General features: G+C 37.4%; 1 protein-coding gene across 1 annotated transcript in view; it reads left to right on the plus strand.

Moving 5' to 3' along the window:
* The window catches only part of TFAP2D (transcription factor AP-2 delta), a 54954-nt gene that overhangs the window by 16249 nt on the left and 25322 nt on the right, over positions 1-13383 (plus strand). Inside the window, exon 6 of the mRNA XM_044237664.1 lies at positions 13228-13369. Within this exon, the coding sequence (XP_044093599.1) occupies positions 13228-13369 (142 nt within the window). The remainder of the gene's footprint in view (positions 1-13227; positions 13370-13383) is intronic.

A 13383-nucleotide genomic window follows, 5' to 3' on the forward strand; every position in this document is an offset into this window, starting at 1 on the left:
TGGGAGAACTTTTGAATGCCAAATTAGAGTTCTCCCATAACCCAGAATGCTGTTATTTTCATTCTCACCTGAACACACCTGTGACACTTTTCTTGAACTGGTTACTCTCTTGTCTACAAGGCACTATGGGAAGTAAAGAGTCTCATAATGTGAAGAGTAAGGGAAACACAAACACAAACATCTTGACTTTATCCAGATTATCAATTCATACCTTTTACTGTACCACTTTCTGAAGTAGTATGTTCTAGACATTAGTCTGGGCAAAATTGCTTTGGTGATTTTGCTATTAATTATTATCTTCGCTTTGTTCCCTAATTATAATAGTGATAACAACAGTAATATTACTGACCACCCACATTTAATAAGTTAGTTACTGTTACTGCATTTTATGTCTTATGATGTGTTTGCTTGTCGATGCTAATACTAAGAATTAACAGACGCCAGAGGAAGTTGATGTGTCATCCACTCATATGGGTTGGAGGTACTGGGGAAGGACCTGGTAGAAAAAAATGACACATGGGTTGATTCTAAAGGGAGACAGATTCCTGCTCAATTTAAGGAAGAAGATAATTATAATTATAGCTGTTTAACAATAGAACAAAACACTTATTCAGAATATAATGAGGTGGATTCAAGAATCATATGGGTATGGGCCTGGGTGGTTCAGCCATTAAGCATCTGCCTTTGGCTCAGGTCATGATCCCAGGATACTGGGATCGAGCCCCACATCTGGCACCCTGTTCAGTGGGAAGTCTGCTTCTCCTTCTCACACTCCTCCTGCTTGTTCCCTCTCTCGCTGTCTCTCTCCTTTCTCTCTCTCTCTGTCAAATAAATAAATCTTTAAAAACAAACAAAAAAAGAATCATATGGGTAGTAAGAGTTGACTAGATCTTAAACCCAACTCTGTAGGAGAATCAGCTCTGGACGTTTATTAAAAAATACCTGGGACCCTTCCCTAAACCAATTGAAACTCAGTCTGTAAGGGGGTATGACCCAGGCATCTACACTTCTTTTTCAATATCCCCAGTGAATCTAATGTATATGAAGTTTAAGGATCATTGGTCTAAATGTTTCTTGAGATCCTTTCCACTTCCTAGGATGCACTGACTGAATTCTTGTGAGATTTGTAACTGGTGTGAAAATTAAAGGCCCTAAGAAAGACCATTTTCTGGGGTGTCCGTGAATATCCTGGCTAATAGAAGCTGAAGAGCCAAATATGAAAGGGTATATTCACAAACCTTCTTACTGATTTTTTATGGAGGCCAAGCACTAAAGTATTCTGAGTGGGAATTCTCAATCTGTAGTAACAGAGGAGGTGAAAGTTAAATATGTGAACCCCTAGGGTGATCTTCATGGTACCACAGAAATATCTGTGTTCTCTGTTCTTCTGGCTTGTGTTCATGGAGGAGTCACAATTAGCCTTGGCGGATGAAACCCAAGATTTAATTCTTTCCAGATACTTTAATTGGATCCTTTTGAAATCCCCCAAATCTTCATGATATAAAGAAATACATATTTTTTGTTTAATTCCAGACTGTGATGGAACCGAGGAAAAGAACTTCAGAGGCAAAGGACCTCTTGCATCCCTTAACTCCCCACAAGTTATAACCCACAAATACACATGCACACTTTCTCTCTATCTCTCTCTCACACACACACACACTTAAAAGTTTTATTACAGTGTGTTATATTCTCTGATTTCTATTCTGGTCCATATTTTTCTGTTCTTTCTAATGCTGATGATAAACCTACTGAATTTATTTCAAGACTCACCCTGAGTCATGACACACAGTTTAAAAAACTACAAGTTGTCTGAGGACACGGAGAGAACTTAATACTCGAAGAACAGGGACATTCCATCTAAATTAAAATAGGCTTTATTTTATCCCTGGCTAACAGGAAAAGCAGTTGTAGAGTTGAGGACTCTCCTGTATCTTTTTATTCCCACATTTTGGTTGGGTTGATGATGACAGCCGATGACTTTCTCCAGCCACCAAGATGCCATTTTCTTTCTGCATTAGGCTCATAGTCATTGGAATCGTGTAGGTGATGCTGGATGGATACGAAATAACAGTGACTCAGTTTGGATTTGTCAAGCCCCTGGAAGATTGACATAGCTAATGCTTCTCTTCAGTACTTTTGGAAACTTGATCTTTTTTGAACTAACATGGGTCTGATTTAGTTCTTTTGGATTTGTTTTGCTTGTGTAGTTTTAAGTGGTAAATTAAAACTTTCCCATATTTACCAGTTGGTGTCCCTAAGACTTTGAGTTGAGCCTGTCTTTGAGTGATCCTTTTTTCCTCTTTCTATCAAACATATTCTGTAAGAGCCAGCAACGTTTCAGGTCAATTTTTTCAGAAATTCCAAAACTAGATTCCTAGTCATCAAGAAATGGTCCATCAACTCTCTTATGAATCGGTGGTCTTATGGGAAGGAATAGTATTTTTTTTTAATTTATTTATTTGACAGAGAGAGATCACAAGTAGGCATAGACGCAGGCAGAGAGAGAGAGAGGAGGAAGCAGCTTCCCTGCCGAGCAGAGAGCCTGATGCGGGACTCGATCCCAGGACCCTGAAATCATGACCCGAGCCGAAGGCAGCGGCTTAACCCACTGAGCCACCCAGGCGCCCCAGGAATAGTATTTTTCTTACCATTTGTATTGATATCTCCTTTTTACCTCCTAGATTTTCTGCAATAACCCACATATATATTTGAATACCCATACCTAGTAATTTAGCTTCTCTTAAATGGCTTTTTTAAAAGTTTGTCTTTTAATTTGTTAGTTAAGTTACAGTATAATATTAAGTTCAGATGTGCAATATAGTGATTCAACAAATTCATACGTCACCTGGTGCTCATCATAGTAAGTGCCCTCCTTCATCCCCATCGCCAAATTACCCCATCTCTCCCCTGACCCCTGTAACCACTGGTTTGTTCTCTATAGTTAAGAATCTGTTTCTTGGTTTTTCCCCCTCTCTCTCTTTTTCTCCTCCCCCTTACTCATTTGTTTTGTTTCCTGAATTCGCATATGAGTGAGATGATATGGTATTTGTCTTTCTCAGACCGACTTATTAATCCTAGCTTCCTCCATGTCATTGCAAATGGCAAGATTTCATTCTTGTCTTTGACTGAATAATATTCCATTATATATATCACAGCTTCTTTATCCATTCATCAATCGATGGACACTTGGACTGTTTCCCTATCTTGGCTATTGTAAATAAGGCTGCTATAAACATGAGGTTGCATGTATCCCTTTGAATTAGTGTAAATACCCAGCAGTGTGATTGCTGGATGGTAGGGCAGTTCTATTTTTAATTTTTTAAGGATCCTCCATACTGTTTTCCACAGTGGTTCCACTAGTTTGCATTTCCACCAACAGTGTACCAGTGCTCTTTTCCTCTACGTTCTCTCCAACACCTGTTGTTTCTTGGGTTGTTGATTTTAACCATTCTGAAAGATGTGAGGTGATATCTTACCATGGTTTTGATTTGTATTTCCCTGATGGTAAGTGATGATGGACATCTTTTCATGTGTCTGTTAGTCATCTGGATGTCTTCTTTGGGAAAATGTCTATTCAGGTCCTCTGCCCATTTTTAAATTAGATTATTTGTCTTTTGGAGTTTGAGTTTTCTAAGCTCTTTATATCTTTTGGGTACTAACAATTTATCAGATATATCATTTGCAAATATCTTTTCCCATTCTGTAGGTTGCCTTTTAGTTTTGCTGATTATGTCTTTTGCTGTACAACTTTTTTTTTTAAGATTTTATTTGTTTATTTGACAGAGAGAGATCATGAGTAGGCAGAGAGGCAGGCAGAGAGAGAGAGGAGGAAGCAGGCTCCCTGCTGAGCAGAGAACCCGATGCAGGACTCGATCCCAGGACCCTGAGATCCTGACCTGAGCCGAAGGCAGCGGCTTAACCCACTGAGCCACCCAGGCGCCCCCGCTGTACAACTTTTTATTTTGATGTATCTTAAATATCTCTTAAGGCCCTTGATTAAGACTCTTATAGTTATTTCTCAAACATCCTGATGGTCCAATATATTATTAGCATTAAATCACACACCCCACGCCATCCCCATTTTGCTACAGGACTTGAGCATAAGTGAGATAATATCTAACTGGCTTTATTTCTCATACACCAGACTTTGAAATAAAGTTCATGAAAGTCAGCTTTCCATGATGTTACCATACTTGTCAGGCCTTTTCTGGGGAGGATTGAATACAGCCTTGCCATTGTTTCTATTTTGATAGAAAAATTTTAAAAAAAAAAAAAAAGGTAGTTCATGGAAACTCTGGTAGGCATCCCATGCAGAAATTATATAACCGGGGCACCTGGGTGGCTCAGTGGGTTAAAGCCTCTACCTCTGGCTCAGGTCATGATCCCAGAATCCTGGGATAGAGCCCCGCATTGGGCTCTCTGCTCACTGGGGAGCCTGCTTCCTCCTCACTCTCTGCCTACTTGTGATCTCTCTCTCTGTCAAATAAATAAATAAAATATTTAAAAATAAATAAGTAAATGAATAAGTAAATGTTAAAAAAAAAGAAATTATATAACCTTTGTAAAGATCCAATTGGTGAACAGCAAGGTGCATTTTAAATGGATATTGAAATTAGCAAATAAAAACACCCAAACATTGGTTTTTCAAGAACTATCCCTCTCACTGACATAAATAACATTACTTTCATTATGATAGTCCAAATTTCCATGCTTGCCTTGGGCTTTACCATCATTCTGTTTTTAATTGTTTTATAATAAATCTCCTGTGTTTCTTTTAAATGGAGTCACTCAGTTGATAGGACCACCCTAGCATTGTTCTCAAATCAACATATTGAAGTAATTATTTGGGGATTATTTTAGGAATTTAAGGGAGAAGACTATTTAATACAAATTTATACTTAAATCACAACATTTGTTACAAATATCATTGTACCTAGTGACCACCAGATGAAGAACTTAAAACTGACTTCTTTTCCCCTCATAGAGTTGTTTGAAAAGTGAACATTCTGGTAAGTCAGTTATTGGGAGGGGGCGTCCATGTAACAGACATAACTGAGCTAGAATATGATATGATTATTTGAATCCAGAGTCCTCAGAATGTAGTAGTAGATAATTTCCCCTTTTTATCCATCTTCACCGAATGGGTTTTAGATATATAACTAATGGTTGGAACATCTTCTTCCCCACTTTATCATAAACTTGATGTCCTTTTTGTTTCCCCTTGTTTTAGTTATATTCCTGTGACTTCTCTTTTGTCTCTTTCTGGTTATCTATGACATCAGAGAGATGCTACTCTCCAGAAAATGTGGTGGGTTAGAGCTGTTTAACCCAATGCATGATTCTTCCTGAGGAGATCGTGGGGTAATCCCCACCTCTTGTATAGTGGTAATAATTCTATCTTTGGAAAACATTCAAAGAATATGGCCAATATTATTGTTCTGATTCTAATACTCTTACTATATATTTATTATTTATGAATCAGCAGTTTCTGTTAGCTGCCTCCTCTGTATTTTATTCCAGAATAATCTTTGTGGAGTTGGTGGTTGTTAAAATAAACATGAGGAGTCAATGATGTAGTTATTCATACCCATTGCTTCCCCCTCACTTGACGTTTTCCAGGATGGCCAAAGCTGCAGAGTGTTGCACAAAACCAGAGTGTGGCTGGTTTTGTGCTCCAGAGTGGGATGTTTTCCTGGGACAGTTCTGCTGAATTTGGAAAAGCTCATCTAACATTCTCGGGCAACACCAGGAGTTTTGAAAGCACCATTTAAGTCCCTAAACATAAATACCTTGACTTGTAGTTTGTTGTGACAGGAGGTCAAATCCTCTGTGTGTGTGTGTGTGTGTATTTCAAAACCATGGGGCAGAGAAGGATGTGAATATACATCAGCAACAGGAAAGGGATCATTTACAAATATTGTAAAATAATCTCCATTCAGGAGTCGAAGGATTTTGAGTTAAAATCCTTCTTTGTTGTTGTTTCATTCTTTAGTTTCAAAAAATGTAACCTTCCAGACCCTGCCCTGCACATCTTCACATGAACCAGTTGTCCCGCATGAGCTAGATGTATTTCCCCTTGGGCAAGTATGCCTCCCGAGTCCCCAATAAAGTCACTGTTGAAATTTTGTCAGACTTTGAGGTGGTTACTTAACCTGACTCAGCTTTATTTTCTTAGTTTATAAATAAAGATAATAATAACTATAGTGGTTAGGATAATGTTAGTTATTATAACAGTTAATTCCCAAATTATCAGCGGCTTACCATGATAGAAGCCGGTTTCTCATCATAGTTTGATGTGGGTGTACCTCACCAAGGGCCTTTTCTCACAGTTTCAGTCAAGGACCCAGAGTCCTTCCCTCTGTAACTATTCCCTTCTCTAGGTCCTCGGAACCCCATTCATTAAGCTCACAAGAAAGAGAGCCATGGTGGCAGAAGTACACAGCTTCTTTCCCACTTGGCTGAGTCCTGCCTGCCCTTGCCCACTTTGGTCCTTTTCACTTCTCAGTCTTGCAGGCTGCGCTACTCACTTAAAAACACGCCACTGTGTTACCTCCCTCGTGATTTTATTGTCTTCTTTCCATTCTTCTCTCTTTCAACACATATGCCTTGACTAAAGTGCTTTTCAAACACTCGGTTTCTTCTTTATTTCCATGATTTAGAGTTATCAAAATTCATAGACATTTTAATAAAAGTATAGAGTGTAGTTCTTCCTACTGAGGTCCATATCCTGCTGAATAGCAATGGCAGTTTTAGAATTGTTTGTGTTTTAATTTACAACAAATATTTGAGTTTAGAATGAAATCTCTCTAAGAATGGAGTCAAAGAGTAATTTTACTTTTGAATTAATATAATTTAAGTAGATAATTTATTCAGATATTAGAAGAAAATTTAAAAGTTACAAAAGAGCATACAGTAAAATATTTGTTTTTCACTCTATTCCCTAGTTGGCCAGTTCCCCTCCTGGCAGAAAACAAATGTTCTATTAAACAAACGGTTTCTCTGTTTCCTTCCAATGATGTGTGTGTGTGTGTGTGTGTGTGTGTGTGTGTGGAACATTTTCATTTTTTAAAGAAATTATAGTATTCTGTACACACTATTCTACTGTTGGGTTCTTTTTTTCACATTATTATAATAGTGTTTTTTCTCAGGGCTTACAACTTGTCCATTCCTTTAAACACTCATGATATTCCTTATTTGAGTGTTTCATAATTTATTTAACCAGTTCCCTACTGAATATTATATAGATGTTTTCAATCTTCAGCTATCACAAATCATGCTACAATGAGTAACTTCACACTTACATAAATAATTCTGCAGATAGGCAACTTTCAGATCTTTGCTAATCTGATGGGTTAAAAAAAAGGGGGGGGATACCTTGGTTATGAAAGAGGTTGAGTTGAGTATTCCTAGAAGAATTTAGAGAGCTTTGCTGCCTATTCATTTACTTTGTCCTTATGGGATATTTTTAAATATTTTCTTATTGATTGGTAAGTGCTCATTATGTAACAGGAAGCTGGCTGTGTGTCTCTGATCTGCATTGCAAGGACTCCCAACCACGAGCTTTAGTTTGTCTGTTTGCCGTTATGAGTTTTCTGTTGGTTGCTTATTTGTTTAGGTCTGTGTCTTACAGAATTTTTGATATGAGTATAATCATATGTCTCATATATTTTATATCATAGTTTTTAGTTTTACTTGTAATATTTTAAAAGACTTTTTTATCCCCAGACTGTGAAAGAATTCTGTCATGTTCTAATTACTTTGTGGTTCTACCTTTTATGTTTAAATTGTTAATCCATCTGGACCTTGTTGTTAGATGCATGGTATAGATCCAATTTTATTTGCTTATTTCCAGATGGCCACCCAGTTGTCCCAACACCTTTTCTTGAAAACCTATATTTTCCCTACTAGTAAAAGAAAAGCAAGCTTCATTTCACACTATATCTCTCCATACACATAGACTTTTTCAGTAGACTTATTTCGTTTCCTTAACAGTGCTATCTGTTTCTCCTTCTACCATTACATTTCAATTTTTTTGTTTTTATTTTTTAAAACATTTATTTATTTATTTAAAGTGGGCTCTACTCCCAGTGTGGGGCTTGAACTCATGACCCTGAGATCAAAATTTGAATACTCTATCAACTGAGCCAGCCGGGTGCCTCTCTTTTTTTTTTTTTTTTAATTTTTGTTTTGTTTTTAGAGTTTATACTATGTCAGCCAAGTAAGGCAGAACCCTTTTTGCAAAAGCCCTGATAGACAAAGATCTTTATAGTTTAAAATTGACTGTATAGTGACTGCTTTCCTTTTGTATAAGCCACAGAATTCTTGTATTTCATGACAGTGTACAATTAATCCCTATGTAACACTTTCCCTTCACCTTGGGACAGTAGTTCTTAATGTTGGCCTGAGATTATTTCAGGAGCCTCAGAATAGGCAAATACCCTGAGAATGATATGGAGTGACACCCGGACATTAAAAACCAAAACACAAACCCCAGGTTATGGGAGTAGCGAGTGTTGAAAAGTATAGGTATAGTCTATTTTATAAAATGGTTCCACTGATAGAAGGATATACTCTATTTTTGTGGATCTTCTAGAATGAACTATATGTTCATTCTTTCTACCAATCCTTTGTTCTAGTTTTTCACCATTTTCATTAGAAGTCTTCACAAGACTATTGTTGTAATTAACCAATAAGATATTTCAAAGCTTTTTCACATGACAGATGTTTACTGAGTACCTATTTTGAATCAGGGCTGTGCTAAGTGTATGGCATGCGATGGGGAATAAAACTATTGCTTTGAAAAACAAAGCGTTGTTTAAATAAAATCATCATTAAACTAGGGAATTACTAAATTATAAGACAATTACTTATATCATAGGTTATATTATATGTAGTGATATAGACTACATCCTTTTCTGAATAGTTTGGGAAACCTATAATATATTAATTTTATCCTTTAGCTCTAGGGTTTACTATGGCTTGGTATTACAGTTTATTTAATAGAGTATCTTATCCAGGTTTAAAAATGTTCTCAAATTTGTTTTTTGTTTGTTTGTTTGTTTTTTTAAGATTTCGTTTTTAAGTAATCTCCACACCCAGTGTGGAGCTCGAACTCACAATCTTGAGATCAAGAGTCACATGCTCTACCGACTGAGGAAGTCAGGTGTCTCTCAGATTTGCTTTCTAATACGTACTTCTTAGAATAATCCCACAGATAGATTTCAGCGTGCTAGTTTGCCATACATATAAGTAAAATTGGAATCATAGACATGTGACTAGAGGTTAACACTTATGAGTCATTGCTTTTATCTAATAACATCGGGTATTGCAATACTAAGTTAAACAAATTGTTGTTAAGGCAATACTGTTACAGTGGCAGTATCTGGTAATCACAATATAGAGGTATCCTTTAGTGCAAATTAGTGTACTAGATGTTGATTTTTCATTATCTGAAGTACATTTTTCTCTAAAATACGACAATTCTAAAGGAAGGGAAAAATCCTTAGTGACATAGAAGGTTGACAAGCTGGTTATTTATTTCTATTTAAAAATACATTTAAGGGAGCCTGGGTGGCTCAGTGTGTTAAAGCCTCTGCCTTTGGCTGAGGTGATGATCTCAGAGTTCTGGAATTGAGCCCTACCTTAGGCTCTCTGCTCAGCGGGGAGCTTGCCTCCCACCGCCCCACCACCACCTGCCTCTCTGCCTACTTGTCATCTCTGTCTGTCAAATGAATAAATAAAATCTTTAAAAATAAATAAATAAATAAATGTACGTTTAGATCTTCTTGTAAAATAATGTAGGAGCCCAGAAAGTCGGTAAAACAGGTAATCCAGAAAACATTTTCCCATTAACTTTCTACTTCTACGCTGCATCAGTGAAGTTCATTTAAACTTTTCTTAATAATTTCCCCTAGTTGTTCACTTTTTGCTTTTGAGTGAAAAATGAGTGCCCTGACATCAGGGAGCAAATTCTTTTTTAAAAAGAAAGCGTGTGTATAAGATTCTAGGGGATCTGACTGATTTGTGAAGGTAAAGATCAATGAACTTCTGTGTCTCCTTGGTAGGGCAAAAGCAGGTATAGCAACCTGTGGTAGAAGAATGATTCAGGAAGGGCTGAGAACATTTTTCCTTCTGTTTCCATATGGCAAATACTGCCGTGTCACCTCATAGCCTTGTAAGATGAGGTAGGATGCCCTAGTTTTTGTTTGCAAAACAAGTTTAAGTCATTTTGAAATCTTAATGCACTGTGCCACTTGACCAACCAGGACCTTCCACCCTTTTTCACACGACCAGGCAATACACTGACTCCAGCATGGATGACCACCTTATATTGTATTATTTCAAGGATATTTTAGATGTAGGATGGATATTTGGGGTTAGGGTTATTGTTTGTATAAGAGTATGTTAAGTGCAAGTCTTTAGGATCTATAAGCTAAGTAGTCCTTATCTCCCTTTCCAATAAAAAATAGAAACCCCTAAGAAGTATTCATTTTTTTCAATGCTAACATCAGCAGTAGGTGACACACTGCGTAACTCTCTCAAAAAGTTAACAGAAGTAAAATTACAGAATATTATATGAGCATCAAACAGACTCCCCACTGAGCATGGACCCCCCCCAATTGTGGGGTTTGATCTCATAACCCACAAGATCATGACCTGAGTGGAAACTAAAGAGTCTGATGCTTAACTTACTGAACCACCCAGACTCCCCTTCACATGCTTTTTATGATCCTAAAATTCCTATTTTTCTTAAACTTGTTCATTCTAAGGTACCTGCTGTACAGAATTTAAATACAGATTTGTCCTCCTTGCTGGATATCATGTGTATTTTAATTCACAATTCATTTACTCATTCATTCTTGGGTCCTTACACACAAAGCTTTTGTAGCGTGATACACATATTTTAACTACGTATCAGAGTGCCTTCACTTGCCACTTCTTTTAATGTAACATAGCTATACATCCAGTAACAATGTTACATTGCAAGCGAGAGAAAGCAGTAAACAGAACTAAGGGAAAGAAGGATCTGGCTGTCAGTGTAAATGTAAATAGCAGCTGTTCCGTTCAAACTGCTTTAAAAACTACACACGGTGAGAGCTTTGCATATAATGGACCAGAGTCAGGTTTTAACGTCAAATTTAAGGGACATGCGGCCACCCTCCCATTTATACTGTTTCACTTCTCTCACTACTGCACAAACAGTAGAAGACAAATGTGTGTGTGTGTGTGTGTGTGTGTGTGTGTATACCTGTGAAAATGCTTTCCAAATATCTTTCTGTGACAATATTGCAATATGCAGATATATCAATATCCATAACTCAACACAATGTACAAAGATGACACTGCGAATGGGTTATTGTGTTAGTGGTAAGATACTTGTAAATCCCAAGATCACATGAGCTTATCCTCTGTCATGTGTTAGGGTCACTGCTTTAGACTATATGCCTCAAATTTGAAATGTCTTGAATTATCTCCCTTCTGTCATTTTTCTAGCAAAAGTGACCGTCCTATATGGCATTACAATGTCTTTTTTTTTTTTTTTAAGATTTTGTTTATTGGTTTACCAGAGAGAAAGCGAGCATAAGCAGGGGGAATGGCAGGCAAGGCGAGAAGCAGGCTCCCCACTGAGCAGGGAGCCTGATACGAAACTTGGTCCCAGAACCCTGGAATCATGACCTGAGCCAAAGGCAGACACTTAACCGACTGAGCCACCCAAGCATCCCACGATGCCTTTATTTTTTTCCAAAAAAACTTTGTGCCACTTTCCTGTCAAATATGCATAAATTTTCTTTCTCAATTGGTTAGGGGGATAAACTGCTAGTAATAAGCCCTTTAAAAATATTTCTTGTACCTTGCAGCTTTATCTAAAACCGTGACCCTTCAATAACCAGCCCTATCCAGACTCCTCAACATAGGGACCCTCTGCATGTAGTTATGCCCTCTTCCTATTTAGAGTGGATGACTAAGAAGGATGTTTCCTACCATGTGAATATGTGAATCTTAACTAAAAACTGGCCACTGCTTTGAAATGGGGGGGAGGGTGTGGAAATCATGATCCCTAATTCACACAGCATTATCTGATCTAATTTCCCCATGTTGACCACCTTTTCCCCCTTTGAACATCAGTAAAACGTTTTCTCTCTAACACTCACGTGATGCTTGTAGTACAATAGCTTGTGTTATAAATAATAACAACATAATGTCAGTAAACATGAGCAGATGATAGCGCTCATATAGGTTGCTGCGTAAATTAGAAAGTGCTACTAAGGTGTTTTTTGCTACTGTTATGGGAGTAGTTGTCGTTGCCCTTTTATATCCCTCATTACTCCTACATATGCACTGCACCTTGAGCAAAGTAGGAGCTCAGTATATGTGCAGTGAAAGCTTGTTTTTGTTTTTGTTTTGTTTTTTTGAGTTTTCGTGCTCAAGTGAAATTTGGCTTGAGCTTTAAAACTACTATTGTTTTCAAGGTTGAACTTTATCCCCAAATCTTACTTGGCAGATAAGCCATTTTTACCTCATTTCTTACCAATTTATTCAGGTTTAAGATTTTTGTGGAAGACTAAAAGTTACTTATGATTTTACTATACTTAAAAAGCACTATGTTTTTATTAGTGTGCATAAGAAGCATTGCACACTGTGCTAAAAGGTACTGAAGACTGCCATGAAGCCTGATATGCTGGTACTATAATCACAGAATATTGTATCCTTGCAAACAGAGTGGTATGAAATCGATAAAATTCATTGTTCTCCCCTTTCCAATGTGTTCCAGGTTCTTTGGAAAGTTACTTGGACCCTTTGTCAATATTTTGATAGAACTCCTAGGAAAGATATCTGAATGTTTCAAATACACTAAGGTTAGGTTTTAGGTTGATCAACAACAGAATGGCAAACCCATGGAGTTTTTCCCTCTGGCATTAACCTGTAGGATCTGAGAAGCTAAACTGGTCTCTAGGAAAATCAAAACTCCTAGATTGTTTTTCTTGTTTTCTGCCACAGTTTTTCACACGCCCCTGCCTGGTAAGTAGCTTCTCTGTTCCTCAGTTTCTCCTCCTCCTAATCTACCCCCACCCCAAAAGTCTTTTCCTTAGTATTATTTAGAACAAATAGGAAAAAATGATCTATCTGACCACAAGGAAGGAGGAGGCTTGAGGAAAATATAAAGTGTTACTCTTACTGAGTTTAGACATTTGTGGAAAACTGACTTTTATTGTCTGCCAACAGGGGAAGCTTTACACTTGGCTCGGGATTTTGGCTACACTTGTGAAACAGAGTTTCCAGCCAAAGCTGTAGGAGAACATCTTGCCAGACAACATATGGAACAGAAAGAACAGACAGCACGAAAAAAGATGATCCTAGCGACCAAGTAAGCAGAATGGG

The sequence above is a fragment of the Neovison vison genome, chromosome 1 (assembly GCF_020171115.1).
Source record: "Neovison vison isolate M4711 chromosome 1, ASM_NN_V1, whole genome shotgun sequence".
NCBI lineage: Eukaryota > Metazoa > Chordata > Mammalia > Carnivora > Mustelidae > Neogale > Neogale vison.